Below are 23,328 nucleotides of genomic sequence, written 5' to 3'. Positions count from 1 at the left end.
ATTGCCTGTGGGCTATTTTCGTTGTCCGTAGAGACAGACCTGGCCCGTTTCAATCTATTTACTGTGTATCAGTGTACCGTGTACGATACAGGCGGGTCAGAGGGTATAGTGATAGGTAGTGGCGTAGTACAACCGTGTAACTGACCTTGTCGCTCGGCTACCCAGCGACGCAGGGGCCTCTTCGTCTTCAGCTGTCTTCCACTTTGCTGCTCGTCTCAGTCGTTTGGCAGTTGGCTATCATTTTGTTGTGCAGTATTTAGACTAGATCTACATCTTGATCTCAGTTAGCTTCTGGTGGCGAGCCAATCGTCTCCGCGCAACCTTTGAGTGGGTTAAATATTTTTGCACCTGCAAATGTTTCTCGCAACGTAATGACCATTCTTCCAAACAACAGATTAGGTTATATTTTTACGATTCTGGCATCCCATGGACACGGTGCGTAAATGCGAAGATAGTTGAAGGAGGAGTGTTAACTGAATATTATGATACTGTTGCTTTGTTACTGACCAAGATAAACTGTTTCTGTAGCTAGGACGGATGTGTCAAATGTTAAAGGAAGCTTTTCTCAGGAGTCGGGAGCTAACCGGCCGCTGCGACCTACTAATTACTAGACAAACACGATAATGAATATACATACAAAATAAACTCATCACTCTTTGAATTAATTTTTAAACAACTCATTTTTGTGTCATTTAGGTTATTTCGTGGTCATATAATTACTGTAGGTTCGATAGTTTACTTAGCTAACACATTTTAGGTTAATAAAAACAACCAACTGGGTTTTAACTGATTTAATGTTAACATGATTTGGCGTTGAATGTATGATAATTTTGTTACAAATACCGACAATATCGATCAAATTAAGTGACCGAACATTAATGTCTCGAGTACAGTCTACTGTGACCCAAGTGTAGAGTGAAGAGTATGGGGTCTAACAGGCGTTTAGCTGTCAAGGGGATCACGTCAGGCGCTGTATCGACCCCGGGGGAGGGGACACTGGTACCCCTAATTATGCCGCCCCCGCCCCCCACTTGACTAACCGTCGTTTACCCGCCAGAGTTGATAATTGCCAACGCTCTTAAAACTGACTGTGCTATTGGTATTTACCTTGACTTTGTATTGTGAAAAAATTGTTCCTCAGTTTGGAGAGGTTAATTTATGTGCAATATGGTTTCCAATGTTGTCAGCTGGTAGTTGAGTGGTTATGAAGATCCCTGGTTCGATCCCGAGACTAAGTCACAGATGCTCTTGTCTGGACTGTTGGGTAAATGAACTAGCTGATCCTCGTCAGTTATATAATTGGCCGGTCATCTAATTTATTTTTCACCTTAAAATACGCACCTTGGTGTGTCGGTATCGTAAAAATCTGGTATAATTTAAACAAATCGCACGCTTTACGTTGTTAATCTTAAATCATTGATGTTTTACGTACGTATAGGAGATTCCATCCAACAGGTACAAGTGCTGGCCGGCTCTCAGTTTTGGCGCTCAGTCAGCCAGCGGCATCGCCAGAAATAATCTTTCTTCACTTCGTAGTTCGCGTTGTTTACGAAAAATATAAATGCCGTTTGAGCCATCTTGATTTACTCATTGCATCGTTACTCGAGGATTGGGTTTTGTGCGTTGGGGTAGTGTTTTATTCTTTAGGGTTATGGTTATATATTTTCTGAAAGATTACTAGAGAATTCACAAATTAAAAATGTATATTAAAATGTGAAAACTCTGTACGTTTCAACTCATTACTCATTTATTGAACCAAAATAACAAATACAAAATTTGCATTGGTCATGTCAATTAATATCTTAGAACTAAAATTCAAAAGATTACCAAAGAGGCGTTACCGTATCAAAGACGTTGGTTACGGGTTACGCCGCTGTATTGCCATTTTTTAGATTGTCTATCATCCAATTGATTCGCACTTGACTGTAAATGTAAAACTGTGAAGGCAATTTTGTAGAACACTTTTTGTTTATTTGTTTTAAATTTACTTTTGTAGCCTATATCCTAATTTAGAACCAAATTAATGACCGATTTTTTGTTTTATTTTACTTCCTTTATTTTACTTTATTGTAAGTTGTTACACGTTACATGAGGAAATACTGCATTAGGTAATAAATGTATTTAAGCTCTTCGTTACTGTTACCAGTGTAATTGTATTTGAACCTCGTTTTTATTTCCGGATTATTTTTTGAGAGAAAGAAATGGTACAGTGTACAGTCTTTGTGGGGATTTTTTTTCCATTGTGTACATTGCTTTACAAGCCACGATTGTAATTTTTGTAATTTGTAATTTTGGAAATAAATATATTCTTATTCTTATTCATAACCTACTCAATGTATCAATGCACGATGTAATGGTATGAAATATGGAAACTGCCTCCTTTTAGATAGCCTCATCATGTAAAACAACAAAATTCAGATTGAATTCATGATTGTTCTTGCTCACATTTATATTGTTTCATTGTCTGTTGTTATTAGTCCAGCACATTGTTGAACGCGTTATGCCTAAAACGATGTTTATAAACAATGTTGGCCACATTTAGAAGTTATTGTTTAACCAAAATGTAGGTCTAATGTGTGGTTTCAGACATTTTCATTGTATGGATCCAAGATAAAAGATTTAGTAAATTTGGTTTACTTTCCAGACATCTATCTATCTATCTAGGCCTATATTTATATTATTAATACGTTCATGAAACGTTTGTGAACAATAAGGCTTTTTTTGTTTTAAGATTTAACATCGCATACCAAAATATATACCAACAGTAATACATACCAAAATGTTCGTCTGGGTGTGTAGATTTGCAAACTGACCTTACATTTTTTTTAATATCCCTTGGGTTCTGCCCCAATGGCCTTTAAAGTTCCCATATTATCCTTGTGGCGAACGTACAGTATTTGTTTACATTATGATGAGCTGGATAATTTCATTGTTGTTAACATTTTAGTTACAATTTCAGGAAACGTGTGCTACAAACATTTGCTGACTTGGTTGAAATGAAATATTTGTACTGTATTATATTTTAGTTTGGCGTTGATATGACAATGGTAATAAGCGAGAAAACCTGGACAATTTGATATACTAAAAATAAAACTGAATTAACACTGTGCTGCCAGGGTTGGTACGGTCATGGAAAACCTGGAAAAGTCAGGGAATTTTGTTGGTCTGGAAAAGTCAGGGAATTTTGGAAAAAATCTGGAATTTCTCTTGAAATACTACATTTTTTACAGATATGCTACATTTTGCATCTATGTCTCAATACTTGGTCAAAAACATCAAAGTTTGACGAAAACATCGTGAACCTACCATCGATATAAAAAAACATCGAACATCGACAGACATTCTATCATCACCCTCTGATTACTGGCTTTAATTGAACGCACCGAGCTAGTTAGTACCGTGATGCGCGGAAGGATAGGCCTACATTCATCGTTTCAATTTCAATACGATACTGAATACAATTCCTCATTGAATTTATACCAATACTGATTCAACCTTTAATAAAGTGAAAAAAACTGCACATGTAGGAGTTTATAAAAAAATATTTATCCTGTTAGTTCAAACATTTAATAGTTTAGTTTGTTACTACTTTTTGTCTCCGGTACAAGCATGGTAGTTATTTTTCCAATATCAAAAGTTTCTACCGATATAAACTGATGATATCGCAAGCAAAATATCGATATATATCAGTATCAGAAGCACCGTATCGTCTATCTGCCAGTGTCAAGTAAGGCCCCAGATTCCAGATGTTTAATTCTTTTCTTATTAGTTTTATGAGTAACTATTTAGGCCTACATTTTTCCTAATAATTCTTGATTCTGACTATTCGATATCGTCTTACGGTATACAGTACCTGGAAAAAGTATAATATCAGTCTGGAAAACCTGGAAAAGTCAGGGAATTTCATTTTCCAAAATCAGTACCAACCCTGGCTGCATTTCTTGATCAATCATTAAAAAAAAGGTTTGCAAACCATTGTAACAGAGGAAAGTCATAGAACACCACCAAGTAGAAGAAATAAAATAAAAATAATGTTTTTCCTACAGTCACCCGACAAAGTGGGCTTCCTTGCACAGATTATAGTACAGAAAGACTTACTTTTGCGCACAGTTTTTTGCAGCAGTATTCCAATCAATAAACACAAAACAGTGTGTTTTCATTATACACGTAATCCGTGTACGCTTGAAAATAAGTTGGTACACTTAAAGATATTACGTCGATCAGCTGGTGCAGCATTTCCCATTTCCTTCAATGTTTGGATTTAACCAGCGAGCACACAATTGTACATATTATGTGCTCGCTGGATTTAACCTAATAACCTAAAAACGTGTTGTATAGTGTTTGAAAGACTAATTATTTATACGAGAGGTTGTCCAGTGGTCGAAACTCGACCAAAAATATGTAAATGTACTCACTTCTCTATTTTCACCCCACACTGTAAATAAAACATGTGATTGGAGTTTCTTCCATTTGTTTTGATTTCCTGTTTATATTTCGTTGTTATTTCGTCACCAGCATGGCAACGCATAAGATCCATGTTAATTTTTTCAAATCTTTAAACTCATTTTTTGTGCTTATCTTTGAGCCTATTTAAATTTATAAAGGGATTCTGCACTTCTACAGGAAGATATCTTTCTAACGGTATGCGTAGATTTTCCCTGCGATGCACACGAGCTGAGAAAAAAGGTTTTAAAGAAACATGCTTGCCTATTAATATATAGACGAGTAATGTCCAGTGGTCGAAACTCGACCAAAAATATGTAATGTACTCACTTATGTTAATGTTTCACCCCACACTGTAAATAAAACATGTGATTGGAGTTTCTTCCATTTGTTTTGATTTTCTGTTTATATTTCGTTGTTATTTCGTCACCAGCATGGCAACGCATAAGATCCATGTAATTTTTTTCAAATTTTTAAACTCATTTTTTGCGCTTATCTTTGAGCCTATTTAAATTTATAAAGGGATTCTGCACACCTACAGGAAAATAGCTTTCTAACGGTATGCGTAGATTTTCCCTACGATGCACACGAGCTGAGAAAAAAGGTTTTAAAGAAACATGTTTGCCTATTAATATATAGATAGATAGATGATTTATAGACACTGTAGGAAAAATATAATGTGTAACACGAGTGCAAACTGCACCTAACCTTTTAGAAAACACTGAAAATAAGATCAGATTTTGAAAAATGATTAAATATTTTCAAGAAATGTTGATTATATTTTAACTATTATGTACATCGTGAGTATTTCCATAATCTTTGAGTCGTCTCCAATTAAGTGTTTAACTATCAAACAAACCACAGTAAAATGCATGGCGTTAAGTACAGTTGGTGAAAAATATATACGTAAATAATAGGCTACATTTCGGAAAAAATAAATAATCTAATGCATTTTTAGTACGGAGAGTTATCTACAATATACTCGTATGTTATGTTTAAATTCGTGTCAGTACTCAATTAATATTTTTTAATGGTTCTACATAAAAAGGACTAGAACTCATCCATTCATAGAATTATAAATGGTTATTTCCTAAAACCTTAAACCGAGGTCAAACCTACAATCGAACCTAGAGTGATTACAATCCGCCGCAACTCGAGGGTTACATTTACGCCGGGAAGTTAACAATCGGTGAGTCAGGGGTGTACGTGTAATGGTCAGTTACGAAATGGCGCGAAACCCGAGTGTTTTGGAGGGAAGGGGTGGATAAAGCCACCGACCTGAGATCAATAAGGCCGCGTGGAGCGCGAACTGTCACTCGCTCACCCGCGCAAACTCTTTCATACCAATCCGACACATTGCCCTCTTTGTTGGTTGACGGGTTCATTTCATAGTTTGATCGCAACGATAACGAGTTGGTTAAATACCAATGCGTCAAAATTAGTTGGAATATTTAATTTTTACTCATTATTTGTTTCGAGTTCGATTTAATAATTAAATACAATAGATTACTGCACCGAGAAAATACAACTTACAACTTCAGTTATTTAGTTTCATGTTTTAGATTAATTGAGAATTATTTGTCACTTTAAATTAGATTTAACGTTTATTACTTTGCAACAATATTTACAAGTATCAACAGTTAAAAGTATTAAAAGTAAAACAAGTTTAAGCAGGTTTATACGTGACCCAAATCCAAGTGGAAAATACCCACTAAAATGGTTATTGAAGTCGTCCACTCCTTATTTTTCTGACCTGTGTGTTGTAAACAAGGACCAACGATGATTTGACATATATTACGGTAATATCGGTTCGTAACATTAGTTAGTGTTGATTGACGTCTCATTGCAACATATCTCCAAGTAGAATGTGCATCTACTGCTACTGAGTACTGACCAATCAATGGGTCCGCGCAGGTAGGCGCTGTGCCTGTTATCATTGTTATCAGTCGTGAGAAGGCGCCCGGTCTGTATCGACCTCCCCCCCCACACACCGTCTCCTTCTCTTTGTTTACACTCGTGGTTTACTAATGAGCGAATTCTGCGCATGTATCAGTCACCGGCCCCGACTCTGATGCTGTTTCGATTGATCGGCTCCTTCCCCACATGTGTGCTGTTGATTAATACTATGAATGTTGATTCAAAAAATGTAAAACTACAGTAATTTTATCATTTTTTGGGAGCGCGGTGTTTTTTGACGGGGTTTTCCCGAATTCAAGCAACAGGCAACAGGTGTGCCAGTTATTTTTTATTGAACTTGGATCTGTTTACATAGTGTGTATTGTTATAATTATAAGTGCCAAACTCCAATCCGTAACCCTTTATATTCCACCCACTAACCCCGCGTCCAATAAAAAATAAACGGTATCAGCAATCTAACACATACGTTCCCATAAGCTTGTCAACAACCTTTATTTTGGGTAAGCTGTGGGAGTTACTATGATATTTTATAGGGGAAAAATCACAAAAGGTGCAATAACATTTGAATCGTAATTGCTACAGCAATACAGTGGGGGGTTTCACTATCTATTTTTTTTTTATTTTGTGTAGCGGTGCTACGGTTGTGCTTCGGTTTTTTGTGTAGTCTTCTTGTGTAGGCACGTAAGCGGCGGTGTTGGCTACGATACAAGCAGCACATTTATAACGCTCATCCATGTTTCCCTGTCATTTTAGGCCAAACTGAAACATGACTCACCTGAGCGGCGAGCGGCGTTTTCGCGAAAGTCGGGTTTGAACCGCTCGCCGCTCAGACGTATCGTGGCCACCCTCAACAAGACGTATTGCAACTATTTTTGCTATCTGAATATTTTTTGCCTTTAAAGAAAAACTTAGTTTTTAGAAAAACCTTAACCCTAACTTGGTCCCATACTTTTCTGGTGACTGAAGTGTTTTAAAACTTCCGTACTGATCATTCCACAAACATTCCCTGGACTGCACCTCACGTATCGACCCGTATCGCATGTTTGCTGCTGTTTCCCTGTCATTTTAGGCCAAACTGAAGCATGACTCACCTGAGCGGCGTTTTCGCGAAAATCGGGTTTGAACCACTCGCCGCTCAGACGTATCGTGGCCCACCCTCAACAAATTTACACGCAACTAAATGAGACCCGATGTCAGAGCGGCGCCGCTCGCCTCTCACCGCTCGCTGCTCGTATCGTATCCGGGGCCTTAAAAATCAAAATTTTGAAAAAATGAAAAAAAACACCTGGAGATACTACGGATTAGTACCTACATACCAAATTTCATAATAATCGGACTACATGTGTAGTCTGTAACTCTGTACACATCCACACAGACATCACTTTGAAAACCACTTTTTTTGGTTCAGGCCCAAAACGGATGACGAAAACGATACTTTCTCCATATTACTATGTATATGGGGAGAAACTAAAATGTATGTTAGTTAAAAGCTAAATGAGCTAAGATTTTTTTAGGACGCTAGGCAGAGCCCGGTGTAGTTTTTCATATTGCTTCACACAGTGGCTACACATATAGGGGTTGCGCCAGATAATATCCATTGGTGTTTTGGCAAAGAGATTTGGTAAATGAGCTAAGAATAACAATGCTAGTTGTGTGAATAAAGGAGTGTCAACTGCAGACTGAGCGAATTTCCATTTACCTGATTGGATTTGCACTAAAATGTCTTCTTAAAAAATATCACATTTATTCCTTATTTAAATAGGATTAGTTTAAAGAGTACTTAGGTTTGCTGCAATAGGTAGGGTAAATGTGTTTTTTTTTGTAAAATGTTAATACTGTAGTTAAGTAATAAATGAATGTATTTTCCGAATTTAAAAAACAAGCAAACAAAAGTTTGCTAAACAAAATAACAAAATTTTTGCATAAACAAAATAATTTTGTTATTTTTAGGAATGAGGATGGTAAATATGACTTGATAATGGACTTCGTTTCCGAAACCTGTCGTCAGTCAAAATAAAATAAATTGTTAAAAAGGGTACTTTGTTAACTATGTTTTAAATTTTGATTATATATTAGTTTTAAACATGCAAGAAAATAATAATATATGATATATTTCAATAATAATAATAATAATATATAGGAATTTGAACGGATGGTGTTTTTGGCCTCAAGGGACCTCAAAACGAAAAAAGTAAATTAGTCGCGGGTCCAGGTCTTACCATGAGTTCTGTACAACGGTAATAGCTTATTCCCTATACAGTATGGGAAATTCGCTAAAATTCACTCTGCCAATTCCTATAACTAGGAGACTGTACCGTTTAACCTATATACTTACAAATATCCATCAATATTGTGGGTACTTAATGTTTACGAGATCACAAAAATATTTCTTAGACTTGAGGAAGTCAGGCAAAATTTTTTTGTGATTTTTAACTAAAAAAAATTACTAAAATTTTGAACTGTCGTTGATTATTAATAAAGTAGTTACAAATAGTCATGGGTTCGTAATATACCAATTTTTTAAATTGTAACTAGCAGAGTGTGTCCTTTGTACGGGTTTGGCGTATAAGTATAAAATGCTTGTTGCAGTTATACTCGTGTTTTTCGTTGTATAAAAAATTTGGTTTATTATAATTTACGGTATACTATAGTATAGCACATCTACCATAGCCATAATGTTCTGCCACTACACTTAAAATGACCACTTAGTGGTTTGAATACCAGAAAACAGGGTGTCTTTAACATTTAAAACATAGAAAGCCGGTATGTATTAAGCAAAAGTTGTATTTTTGTTTCAGCTTGAACAGTAAAAACAGTAAAAAAGTTCCCTGTTTTCTGGTATTCAAACCACTAAAACAAACAACAGAATATCTAAACCTCAATAGTGTAGCATATGTTTGGAAAGCTTATAAAATGGCACAGTTTTTAACATATTCGGACACTTTCTTGTATATAGGGTGTGAACAAATACAATAGACCAATGTTTTTATTTTTATTTTTATCAACTTAATTTTTATCTTTGAATCTATTTACAATGGAGTTTTAACAACTGATTCTCCGTCATTTTCTATTATTCTTATTCAAAATTTAATGTAGAACACGAAAATGACATTGTCTACTCAAATCCATTTACAGGTAATTGAGAAATAGCTGTATAAAGTTTGAAAACATAGTTATTTTTGAAAAACATAAAATAATTCTTTGGGAAGCTAATTTTTTTACTTGGAACCTTTTTATATGCATCATTACACTGCATTTACTTTGTACTTACGCCGAAAAAATTTTGTCACAATGATGACCAGCCACCTTGTATATAAGCTATTAATAGACAAGCATGTTATTAAAAATGTATTAAAAAGATTTTTTCTCAGCTCCTGTGCATCGTAGGGAAAATCTACGCATAGCCTACCGTTAAAAAGATATTTGCCTGTAGATGTGCAGAATCCCTTTATAAATTCAAATAGGCTCATAAATAAACCTAAAAAATGAGTTTAAAATAATAAAAAATTACATGGGCCTTATGGGTTGCTAAGCTGACAAAATAAAAATAAAATAAATAAAAACAAAAAAAACAACAATAAACAAATAAAAATAAAAATAAATAATTGGAAGATAACATGTTTTATTTACAGCGTGGGGTGAAAATAGAGAAATTTGCACAATATATACTTTTGGTCGAGTTTTCAACCATAGGGCTCTAGTTCAACTGTAAATTTTATTTTTTTCTTAATTGTTTGGCTTTGTGGATTTAACCATATAGATTATACAACTTGTCCTTCTGACAGCCTATTATGGTGTCATCTTCCCTCATTTGGTCTACGCAGTACCAACATGGGGATACGAGAATGATAGAACTAGATTTTTATTTCGACTCCAAAAGAGAGCAATTCGAACTATCTTTAAAATCAGTCCAAGAACTTCTTGTAATGATTTCTTTTTGTGTTCACGCATTTCAACTATTCCTTGCTTGTACATTCTTGAAACACTCTCTTTTTTGAAAAACAACTTCTCTATCTTTGCAACGCGCAGATCTTGCCTATATTCTCTGCGAAACTGCCTCAATCTCCAGATACCTAAACACTCTACAACTTTTTTCAAGAAACATCAATATTATAACGGAATCCTGCTCTTCAATGCTTTGCCAAATCATATAAAAATTGAGTCAGACCCTGTAATTAAAAAAAAAATCTCTGGAAATTACTAATATCTAAATGCTACTACCGTGTCTGTGAGATTAGGCTATTGCTGACGGGCAGTCATGGGCATAATGGGTGAATTAAAAAAAAAATGTAAAATGTAAATAGCTTATGGCGTATTATAAGGAATTTTGTAAATATTTTATGTATTACTGTTGACATAACCAATGCATGTAAATTATGTAAATCTGGTTGAATAAATGACTTATGACATAATAACTTAACTTCCGAGCTTATTAATTTTGAATGTTTGGTCCGCTTCAAAAGGCAAGTAAAAAAATTACACTTGGCCAAGAGATGCTACAGTATCCGTGAATGTGTCGCTGATGGGTTTAATTAAGTTTGAAGAATCTTGTCACTCGTAAATCTAGTTTGATTAAAGCACAATTGTTTTTTTTATTATTTTAGACGTAAAGATGTATTTTGTTTGACATGACTAATGCAAATCTGTATTTGTTACTTTGGTTGTATAAACGAGTAATTGAGTAATTAATGTTGGCATAAAAAACTATGAATTACTCTCCTTGATGCACAATCCTACTATTTTGTTTTGTTTGGTTCTATGTGTTACCAAATACCGTAAAAATACGTTTTAAAACATTATATTTCCAGAAATCTTCTCGGGGAAGGCGGGGAATGTTGGTGCTGTATTCTATAGCCATGTGTTTGATGCCCGGGAAAAGCCATAACAAGGTGGTGAGGGGAAGTGTGTCATTGAACCCCACCCCTTCACTTCCGGTGCACCCCCTTCCCTCCCTTCACCCTTCACAACATCGACCATGTGAACACCTTGAGTCATGAATCACACCACGTGACCTACATGTTGCGAATCATTTTCTATTTTGCACTATTTTCTACTTTATCATTTATCCTTACTTTTTAGACCTATGGTTCGGTTCAACCTAAAATATGTGGATGGATTTTTACTTTCTCCCCCTGTACCATAAGTAGGGTAGAAGGGGGAATTGGGTTCTAAGTTTTTAACATTTTATTATAAAATCAACCCTTCATATTAGAAAGAATTTTTTAATCTGAAGTGATTGTTAGTAGTTTTTTACATCATTTTTTTTTTTTTATGTTAGTAACCTTTAAATTTAAACCAGTTAATCAATAATTTGTGCGACCTTTATGTTTTTTGATATTGTAAGTGCCTAACAAACATTGCCCGAGAAACCTTGGCAATATTATTAAAATTATAATTGATATAAAATATTTGCACTTACCTACTTAATTGCACAAAGTATACTTACTATAGTGATTTGCTATAGTTGTGGAATTTTAAAATTATCTTTGAAGGGTTGTTTTTACAGGTTGAAAAAAAATTAGTAGGCAATTGCCCCCTACGTGAAAACCTGGGCCAACTATATATTTTTTATGTTTATAACAACAAATCTGTTGATTCGTGTTTTAATAATTAAGTATTTATACTTTTAACAAATATTTTTTTTAGTATGACAACTGGGTATTTTACATTTGAGAAATTATAGCTTAGTATCGGTACCCAATTACCTTTGGGAAATTTGCTACTATTTAATGGGGACATTTTTAAAGTTATAACCTCTTGTAAAACTGTATGTGTAAAACTTAGAAAAATCCTACTAATCTTACATGTTTTAGTACCTCTATTAAACTACACTTAAATACAATTTTAACAACCCTAGGTCATAAGGATTTATTACTATTAGATCTTTGAAAATCTGTAAACTTTTTCAAAATTAACTTTAACACACGATAAAACTGTCAAAAATAATGATAGGTTGGTGAAACTTGTCTTAAAATGTTCCTTGTAGTTTTTCTAATAACACCAATTTACCCACTACTGTATTTAGATCTAGTCTAATGTTTACCAGGTATAGTACCCAATTACCTATGAAAAATATATATTTTTTTAGAACAACATAAGTTGTAGGATGAAAATTGGTGAGATGATGTCTATCGGAAGCCTTTAAATGAAGGGATAATAATTAGAAAGTGTTTCTATTTTGTTTAGCCTACACAGTACATTTTACAAAACCTAGTACAGTATAGTCCCGCAAACTCGGCGTAATGTGGAGTAGAAGGGTGCCAAGTTTGTGAAATACCGGGTTATCGGGAACTAGGGTTAAAAATAAGAACAATACAATTTTAAAGCTTTCTAACCGCCTTTTTTATTTATATTTATTAACTTAAGTCATCAGATATAGTACAACAAATCCTTGGTACGAGTTGTGAATGATTTGACTTGAGGTGGCTTGAGTCCATGTTTAACTCGGACTCAAAAAATCACTAATTATCTGAGCCAGGTGATGGCCGAGCTATCCAGACTGCCGGAAAATTATACAGAAAATCCATTTCTCCTATTTGTTTTGATTTTCTGTTTACATTTCGTTGTTATTTTGTCATCAGCATAGCAACCCATAAGGCCGATGTAAACTTTTGTCAAATTGCGAATTAATTTGTTGTGCTTATTTTTTAGCCTGTTTTAATTTTTAAAGGGATTCCGCACTTCTGCAGGGAAATATCTTTCTAACAGTATGCATAGATTTCGCCTGTGATGGACACGAGGTGACAAAAATGTTTTAAAAGAGGTTTGCTTGCCTTAAAAGGGTTTAGGCCTACATCACTAATTTTCCATAGAAAATTCTATGTACAAGGAGAGAAAGTGATTTTAAGTCAATTAACTCACATAATGAGTCACTGACAGGTTGGCAACAAAAGCTATTATCCTTGACATGAATAGCAACTACACAGCTACTGTTGGTCTGGTGCATAACTTTGAAATATTATTCAATGAATACCTTTGCGATCGTTTACTAAACCTCAACTAATATTAGTTTATTTACAGTTTTGTTTAATTGATTTGATTAAATTGGATCTAAATATCTTTATGCCAACTAATTTAAAAATATTAGATCCGATATATATTAAAGCTCGCCAGGTAATCAACAGGTCACCAGTTTGATCCTGTAAGAAACTCAGTAGCTTTTTGATATTCCAATCTGGCTGGCATTGATGGCTAAAGCAACAGCAGATCTTTGGCTGCGTTTACATTGGAAGCACGCTTGGGCAAGTTAAATGGTGGTTAAATGGCAGTTGCCGATGGTGTGGTTATACTAGAGCAGAGCAACCAAGAACAAGTGGTCGCCCCCGCTACGATCAGTAGGACTACATCATAGATCAGTCAAAATTGAGATGTCAGATGATGCGGACATTGTGCTTGAAAATGGAGTTAAATTTGTATTATTAGACTCCGAACGTGTTGGGGGGAACGGAAAACTTTAGGAGTCAATGTAATGTTTGTATAATTAATTATTTTATAAAAAAAAAACATAACTATACCGACTAAAACAGTATAATTTTAATAAGCCTAGAGGAACTTAATATTTTTTATCATAGCATTACTACAGGTCTATTTTGATTGAAAAATAGAATTCAATATATTTTGATTAACAAGTTAAAATTCATTTGCAAATAGCGTACAGCAATGATAATGCTGTAACTATATAAAAAAGTTATAAAAAATAACTGTTTCAATCAACGCCTCGGTATCCATTTTGAACAATTAAACAACTTATAACAACACTTAAATATAAAAAAAAAACAATAGTTTTCAGATACACAACCTATGCTTCTTTGTCAGTGAACCTCAACAAACTGAGGCACGCTTGCTTAAAAACAAATTTATTTGTTTCGTGATTTGAGAAGCGCAAGCTTGTCCCAGAGTGCGCTTGCTAGTGGCGAGCACTGTAACCATGACTGGTCAAGTCGCCACCGGTTTCCAGTAATCTGCTACAATTTTGTTTCAAAGGGCAAGCTTGGCCAAGCGTGCGCCACCATATTACTTGCCCAAGCGTGCCTCCAATGTAAACGCAGCCTTAGGACTAACAAGGGTATTAATGAATCTCTTCTTATTATTTTTGCCTCCTTCGTTCCCTTTTGGGGTTAAGACAGCATAGCTGCATCCCTATCTTCATAGGTTATAATACAGGGTGAATTTTAAATGAGTTCCCCCCCTACTTTTTTCTACATTTCTTAAGGTATCAACTTCGGACCACGTCAGATCATTGTAGTGTAGTAAGTACTTCATTTTGACTGGATAAACATTTTTGGCCGCCATCTTGGATCCGCCATATTGGATACAAAATTTTTTTTCAAATGTAAAGGTAGGGTTGTGACCCATTGTTTCAAACTAGAATTTTACGCTGATTACAATGCCGCAATTAGTTTAAAAAAATCTTAATCCGTTCTAAAGTTATGAGGACTTTTTATAACTTTATTTTTAGCCCATTTTAACATTGTGCATTTACAAACTTAGGCCATAATCTCAAAATAGTGCTAGATAAAGATAAGTATACACCACCATTTATTGTCGACCTATTATCACTTGGTTATGACGGATGTATTTTTTTGGCCGCCATCTTGGATCTGCCATTTTGAAATGTGGTAAATTAATTTAAATATGAAGGTGGTGTTGTGACCCATCATTTCAGACTACTTTTTTATGCTGAATTCAATGCCGCAATCCGTTTTTGTTTCTCAGACTTTCTTGATGAAATATTAAAATTATCTTACTTAAATTTCCAATATTTCAAAAAACAAATATGAAAATGCAAAACGGATTGCGGCATTAAATTCAAGTTGAAGAAATGTAGAAAAAAGTAGGGGGGGAACTCATTTAAAATTCACCCTGTATAGTAATCAATATAATACAGTAGGGCTATAAATAAACACAAGTACTCTTTAGTTGTATACAGACAGGGTGGCTGAAAAGTAACTTGCACCCCACCTTAACTTTTAAACCTTTTGAGATATTTGAAATTGGTTTAAGGCAACCTTCTTAGAAATGAGGGGCTACAATAATTATGGCTAATTTTGAAAATTTTGCTCCTAGTGGTGGTAGGGGGTAGTTTAAAATGTTCAAATGGCAAGTATAGTCGAGTTTGGTATAATCATTGACTATTGGATACAGAAGTTGTATTTATAGTCAAAGATGTAATCTTACAGGTCTTGACAAAACTAAACAATTGACGTAAAGAGAACCAAAATCAGACCACTCATCACAAAATGGCACCCTAAAACGTTTCAAATCCAAATAACCATGAGGGTGGCTGAAGATTAACTTGCACCCCCTTAACTTTTTAACTATTTGAGATATTTGAAATCGGTTTGCGGCAACCTGTTTAGACACAAGGGACTAAAATAATGATGGTTAATTTTGAAAATTTTTCCCTTCAGCTAAGCTCAAAAATTTCAAATAGGAAGTATGGTCGAGTTTGGTATCATTTTCCAGGTCTTAACAATACTAAACAATTAACACAAAGAAAATAGAAATCGGACCACTAATAACCAAATGGCAGTAAAAAAATACTTTTAATAACCATTGTCCTAATCATTTTTAGCTGCCATTTTGTTATTAGTTGTCTGATTTCTATTTTATTTACGTTTATTGTTTAGTTTTGTCAAGACCTTTAAAAGGATACCAAACTCCATACTTTCTATTTGACAATTTTGAGCTAACCCTCCCCTTCCCCCCACCCACACTAACCCTAAGGGCAAAAGTTTCCAAATTAACCATCATTATTGTGGCCTCTCATATCCAAACAGGTTGCTGCAAACCGATTTAAAATATCTCAAAATGTTATAAAGTTAAGGGTGGTGCAAGTTAATTTTCAGCCACCCTCATGGTTATTTGGATTTGAAACGTTTTAGGGTGCCATTTTGTTATTGGAGGTCCGATTTTGATTTTATTTATGCCAATGTTTGGTTTTGTCAAGATGTGCAAAATGATACCAAACTTGACTATACTTGCCATTTGAAAACTTTGAGCTACCCCCCCTACCCTTGCAACATTTTCAAAATAACTATAATTATTGTAGATCCTCATTTCTAAGAAGGTTGCCGCACACAGATTTCAAATATCTCAAATGGTTGAAAAGTTAAGGGGGGGAGGTGCAAGTTACTTTTCAGCCACCCAGTATATCCTACTCATTGTTAACATTTTCCCTATAGTAAGAAAGCTTTATATGAATAACAAACTACGAGATACATTAAACAGTCAAAAATCCGAACCAATTGGGACCAGACAGTGTTCAGACTATCTATTTGTTCAGATTTTCAAACTTATCTTTGAAATACTGACTAGGGCTCTGCACTTACGCATATGATCTATTGAAATGCTTAAATCAAAAGGGGAAAAAACACATATTACATTCAGAAAAAGTCCAGCCACTGAAACCTTATTTAAAAAACAGCCGATTTTTGGCTCCTTCAGGTTAGTGACTTGTTTTATGACAACCAAATCCTTGATACAAAATCTAAAATTCCAAAGTTGTCAATAGGCGTTTTTATTTTACCATCTACTATTAATCCAAAGAGTTGAATAGATGAGTAATACCATAGACTAACCAACACAAGTAGACTTGTCATCCCATTGTAAATTTTGACGCACGTTTTTCGAGTCTAGTTCATGTACGGTGACACTGGGTGCTAGTGTCGACAACATTTTGTTTCTATTATTTTAGGGTTAATTTCTTGATTTGTGCTTCACTGTTTGCTTATATAACTAGGAGACAAGTTATTGTTTATGATTGGATTGTATTATTTGGTTAAATGAGGTTTTAAATGACTGTAATAACGGGAAACAAATTGTAAACAAAACACGACCTCTACATAAACCGTACAGAACTAACAATAAAATTGTCTTCAGCTGTTCCATAAGGATGAGAAATCTACTTGGGGGAGTATGTTTTATCTATGGTAATACCAATGGTTATACGGTACTGTGTTCATGATAGAAATGTTAGTGTGCTAATCATATCGCCACTCTTGTTGCAGAAGACAGCGTTACCCATATGCAGCGAGTGCCTGGGGACAGCAGACAAGAACCGCGCTGGGGAGGCAGAGGCGCTCAGTTGTTGCGCCAGCTGCGGAGTCGGCGTCCACCTCAGCTGTGTGCCTCAGTCCAAAGACCCCAGCCTGGCACCACTATTGTCCACGTGGTATTGTGAGGACTGTCGTCTGTGCGCTGCCTGTAGTCAGTCCCTAGAACAGGTACATTTTAACTAGATAACAGAGTGTTTTTGTTGTTGTCATTAATAGTAAACATTTTTCGTCTTCTGGTTAGGAGGTTTCTAAATGTGAGGAGAAAAAACAGTAGTGAGGATAAAACACAGTGTAAAGCGAGAATTGTTAGAAATAAGTTTATTACACTAAAGAGATTGATGAAATCATAATAAGAAATGTAAATTAAACCTTGAGAACAGAATTAGATGACATCTCCAACCTTACTGTTATAAGTTGTATAAAATATGGTCCAATGGTATGTGAGGAGTCTGCAGTGAATCCTTAAATAAATCAAAACCCAAAATCAATAAAAAATTTAAACATTGAGTACAGTTATAATATAAATTCATAAAAAATATCAGTGGTTCATATCAATATTACCCACTGCAACGTGTGACATAATAGGTATTCTATGTAACCATGAATACGGGTTGTGTACAGCTACAGGATATCTCTGATCACCTGCAAATGTCATTAATATTTCATTGGGGTCCCAGATGTCCCTGAAACCCCCAGAATTTTGTAATAAATGTATCTATGTTTTATATAATTTATTGGAACTGTTTTAATTCTTTTACCAAGGAAATAATAAATTATTTAAGCCATGACATTTTAAGTTGATCATTTTAAACTTTTCTTGTCTTGAGTTTAATCATGATAATTAAAGTTGGAGGTATCTGGAAGCCTTGTTGTCATCTTAATTTAATTTAAATAATAACTGTGTAAAGCCAACAAACTAATGCTTTAGAATTGGTTAGTTGATAAAAATATGTGCCTTGTATGTAGCAAATATTTTATTTTCATGATGGGTTAGCCCCTGGATCAAGATAATGCAAATATAATAGGTTTAATTTACCTGTTGCGTCGATTGATCCTAAAGCTATAAAGTAACTACGGCCGTTTCTTGCTGCTAAGCGAGCACATCTTCAGGTTGTAGGAACGTTAAAATACGGTCTTCTCATCCGTGGATGGAGTTGTCAGCACATTTAGGACACATAACACGAAACACGTACGACAGTATTTACAATTAAAAAACTTGGCCAAGTAGTCCGAACACGAGTTGCGTAACTGGCAGATGATTCATGACATGTCATGAAGGTAAATTTAACCTTTTATATTTTTATTTTATTTGACTTAAGAGACAAAAGTAAACATAACAAAATTCGCTTCTGTAGCATAATTTATATGTATTTTACTCATAAATAGTTTGGTAAGAATCCCTCAAAATCCCTAAAAGCCCAACTGGTTTTGGTATGGTAGATGTTGCAGACACCATGTAATTATAATGAAAATTAAACCTGAGGCACTTGAAATGATAATGTGTAATAAATAAAGCTTATTGGATAAAAATTCAATTGCCATTGTAATAACAAACGTTGTTGACAGACGTGTCTGGTGCCATGTGCGACGTGTGAGAGAGTCTATCACACAGGCTGTCTGCAACCTCCTCCTGAGCGCAAGCCCAAGTCATCTTGGAGATGCACGTATTGTCTGGAGCCTCATGACAAGCCGCCGCCTCCCCCTCCCCCGGCTCACGAACCTTCGCCTCCTGCCAATACACCAAACTCTTCACACAAGACCCCTAAACGCAATAAGGAGCTCAGAAATCAAAGGTAAGCTATAGTTTGTATCTGGTTTGATGTGCTTTTAGTACGGGTGGTGGTGTGTTTTTTTTATTATTCAGTGATGTGTTTTTTTTTCCAAATATATGAGTGGATACACCTAACTTTAAGGAGAGTTAGTTCTACCATGTTGTATGGTAACGATTTATTAACCTAAGTTCCTAAGAAAGGGGGTAACGTTTAGTTAAATTGGCATAACTTTCATGAGCACATTTATGTTACTGGACAGTTAGTAAAAGACAACATAAGGGATAATTATTGATATGCTAGTTGGTCATAGCATCAGTAAATATCAGCTCACAGAGTAAGCTACAACTGTATCACTCAAGTTCGATTCAAATTCTTCAAGAATCAAGAATTTATTACAACAAATTGCAAAAAAGAACATTTTGTATTGTTGAGGTAAAAATGAGGGTAACTTAGGCTAAGAAGTCTGAATAATCTGCAAAGATAAAATGTCCAGTGGTTAGCATATTAATTAAGATTCAATAACTTAGGCTACAAATAATTTAAACAACAGTGTAAGTTACACATGTAAGGCCTACATCAGTCAAAAAACTAAAAACTAATAGTGTAGTTGTAAACATCAGTGTAGTTGCATCAGTTCCATCACAGTACAGTCTCAGTTGCATCTGAAACTTGTCAGTTAACTATCTGTCAGTTGGTTTCAGTCAGTCTTCCATCACTTTATTTACCGTGATGTTACAGTCAAGATTATTTATAGAATATCAATAGTTCCTTCAATATTTTAGGATGACACAAGAATGAAAAGTAAAGATCAGTAATACACAAGAACATCAGGCGTCCGAAAAATCCCAAAATATCAGTTGGAAGAAATCTAAAATTGACTGACGGATGTTGCCTGAGCAACTGACAGACCTGCATCGGAACTGCGCTGGAGGAGCGTAGAAAACGCAAAAGGAAATCTATTAAAGAATACATTGTTTGACTGTGACGTGACTGATGTGACTGAACTGTGGTGGAACTGATGTGTGTGAATCGACGTTAATGCTTGGAAAAAAACTATACAAGCTTATATTCAAAAGAACTCATTGGCATTTTTTTTAAATGTCGGAGTTGAATGCTTATAGTTATTACAGAATAGTCATGATTTTTGTTTTACAAGTGTAAGTGTAATTTGATAATATTTTATTTAGCATTGTAGGAATTTAAAGATTTGTAACATTTTGACATATTGCTACAAGTTTGCTATTGTGGTATACCGAGTACCGTCTGTTGCAGGTTGGCGGCGCGAGGACTGACAGGACGCAAGGGCAAGAAAGCCAGTGTTGTGGAGGAGAGCAGCTCTGAGGATGGTAATGAGTCCCCTCCTCCTCCTCCAGCCCCTGTCCGATCCTCACCCTCCCCTTCCTCTCCCGGTGGGGGTCCGGCCAGTGGCCAGCGGGAAGAGACTAGCGATCGAATCTCAAAAGAGAAACAAAAGTTCTTTAGAACGAGTGCATTCTATGCGATGCGCCAGGGTGGTGTGGGTGCGGGCGCTCGTACTGTGCGGGACTCGAGCTCTAGCAGTAGTTCCTCCGGTAGCAGCAGTAGTAGTAGCAGCAGCAGCAGTGACGAGTCCAGTAGTACCTCCGACACGGAGCAGAATACCAAAGTGCAAGTCAGGACTCATAGTGAGGCTAAGAAATGTGATATTATTGTTAGTGAAAAAAATAAAGTAGTTAGGGATGTAGTTAAAGAAGTGAAACCGCCGGTGGTGAAGAGTGGAGATGTAGAGTTCCGCAAATCGGTACCTCTGAGGTCCGCGACCAATCACGATCGGTGTAAGACACCCAGTATTGGTCACAAAATAACAGAGACTCTGCCTAAAAGTGCCGGGTCGAATAATCAAGCTGATACTCCTGCAACTGCCCTCGACACTCCTGTGTTTTCTAACCTTTATAAGTCATCATTGCCAGACAGCTTTACACCACTTTCCACCAGTGCTTCTAAAGCACCAGCACCTCGCACAGGGAGCCCCACTAAGTCCCCCAGTGGATCCAACGGGAGGTTAACTTCAAAACCCGGAGGTAACATGTCTTCATTGATCAGTAGTTTGTCCAACAGCTACTTGAACAAGTCATCGTCATCACCAGCAAACAGTCACTCTGTTACATCATCAAAAACTGACAAAGTAAACAACCATAATTCTTTTGTCGAAGAGAAGGAAAAACCCTGGGGGTTTGCGGCTGCTGCAGCCCAAGAGAAGGCAGATATTTTTGGTTCAAACACAATCGAAGCCTTTACTCCCCTCAGTGGTCTCATCAACCCCAAGCATTCGGTGACTACTCCACCTTCATGTAAAACTAGCCTGAGCACCTTGTGTTCGCCTCTAGGAGCTACTCTTCACACACCACTGACTTCTACGTTGAAAGCTCCCTTAGGAGCTGCTCTGGACAAACCCATGTCCACAACCAGCTCGTCTGGAACAGCACCAGCAGACGACAGACCGGTGAACAAAGAAATGTATCGGCCCGGTCTTGGACAACTCAAGGGACTGTTTGACGGACTAAGCCACTTGTTCACTACTCCGGCTCACAGCCGCTTTAGAACTGGAGCAAATACACCTAATTATAATCCTGGGAGGCGGAAACCCCGTTCCGAGTTACCAAAGAGAAAATATAAGACTGTTAATGAAATTAAAACGTCGAATAAAGTGCCTAAAACGGGAACGATCCCGCCCTCCAAAGAAGTTGTTGTACCTTTAACTCCTCCTGCTCCCTTGCAATTACCACCTCCCCCCGAAGTTAAATATTTAAGCCCCTCTTTTCTCGTTAAAACGGCAGCAAATGCTAAAAAACATGAAACAGAAAGAAGACGTATGTTTAAAGAAGAAGGTCCCCACATTGTTTCCGACAGTACGTTGATGTTGCACAAAAAGCAAGCCCAAAAGAGAGAACTTATCGCGGAAGCCACTCTCCGTGACCACCACCACCCTGTGCCTCCATCTCATTTCCGAGCACCTTCTCGGACCGACCACCTCAGGCCGACCGACTCTAACCGCTCGGGTAAGACACTACCCGCCCCCTCCTCCCGTCTGCTTGCCTAACATGCACCCGGTTGTGGTGGAATATACACTGTAACATTCTCCCCTCCTTGTAGCATCCTTCCGTTTGTGTTACCAATAGACACGTCCCATTTTTCATTTTGTCAAAATATTTTGTTTCAATAATTTTATTTTAAACTGTTGAAAGGAAGATGTCATTCATTTCAGTCAAGGTTTTTCATATATGTCATGTTTTAAGACTTCATTTTTGTTCAAAATCCTTACATCGTTTTTGGCTTTCACAAGGTGTCTTATGAAGGGAAGATTTTTGGTTAGGTGGCGTAACCTGGACGGACCCTCCCCTCATTTCATTCATGCTTGCTGTTATTTTGCTTTGTATATATTTAAGAATGCTTAAGCTATTTCCAACTCATATTTTGAATCATTTTTAAATGTCTTTCCTTGGTCATATTATTTTAGCAAGTTAGAATAAAATGTGTTAAGCTGCAACAACTATTATTTAAGGTGAATTTAGTAAATATTTGAAAATTCTACTTTTGATAATTTAAGACACATCTGAAAATGTTTAAGCCATATAATCCATTCACCATAATCTATTTTGTATACATACAAAAAATAAGTAATTCTTAAGGTTTGTTCAGTTTCAATCTACATCTTTCCTAAAAACATTTTTGAATACAATTGTTTGGGTATAAAATCTATTTGAACTTTGTTTGTTTGTTTTATGAAACTAAAGTATAATGTCAAAAGACTCTACATTTTAATGTACATTTTTCAAGATAAAACAAAAGACTTAAATATAATATTAGTTTTATGAGTAAATTTTCTAACTGTGATAAGGATTATGCAACATTTCTGGGCAAAGTGAGGAAACGGGAAACTCTTCTGTATAATATTATCAGGCAATAGTCATCTTGTAATACAAGGAAGAAAAAGATAATAACAAGTTACATATTTAACACTTATATAAAACTTAGTATTGCTAGTAGCCTGAATTATAACATTTTTTAGACTTTTCCACATCCTCTAATTTTTTAAAATATATCTAAATGGTACGATAAAGTAAGATTATTTTACTAGGTTGCCTAATTAAATTTTAAAT

The 23,328-nt window shown here is 35.7% G+C and overlaps 1 protein-coding gene across 3 annotated transcripts in view; it reads left to right on the top strand.

Annotated features, from left to right (window-relative positions):
* LOC128990800 (histone acetyltransferase KAT6A) overlaps positions 1-23,328 on the top strand; it is an 84,314-nt gene that overhangs the window by 17,508 nt on the left and 43,478 nt on the right. For 2 of the 3 annotated variants that reach the window (XM_054413382.1, XM_054413383.1), the window contains 3 exons: positions 17,370-17,585; positions 18,984-19,210; positions 20,462-22,227. In XM_054413382.1, the coding sequence (XP_054269357.1) occupies positions 17,370-17,585; positions 18,984-19,210; positions 20,462-22,227 (2,209 nt within the window). The remainder of the gene's footprint in view (positions 1-17,369; positions 17,586-18,983; positions 19,211-20,461; positions 22,228-23,328) is intronic. The other variant, XM_054413384.1, reaches the window with a different exon arrangement.

The sequence above is a fragment of the Macrosteles quadrilineatus genome, unplaced genomic scaffold, assembly GCF_028750875.1.
Source record: "Macrosteles quadrilineatus isolate MER2022 unplaced genomic scaffold, UCM_ALF_1.0 Scaffold_3__2_contigs__length_128488019, whole genome shotgun sequence".
Classification (NCBI taxonomy): domain Eukaryota; kingdom Metazoa; phylum Arthropoda; class Insecta; order Hemiptera; family Cicadellidae; genus Macrosteles; species Macrosteles quadrilineatus.
Note: the sequence above shows the minus strand (reverse complement) of the source record. Positions and strands in the feature narration are given on the sequence as shown.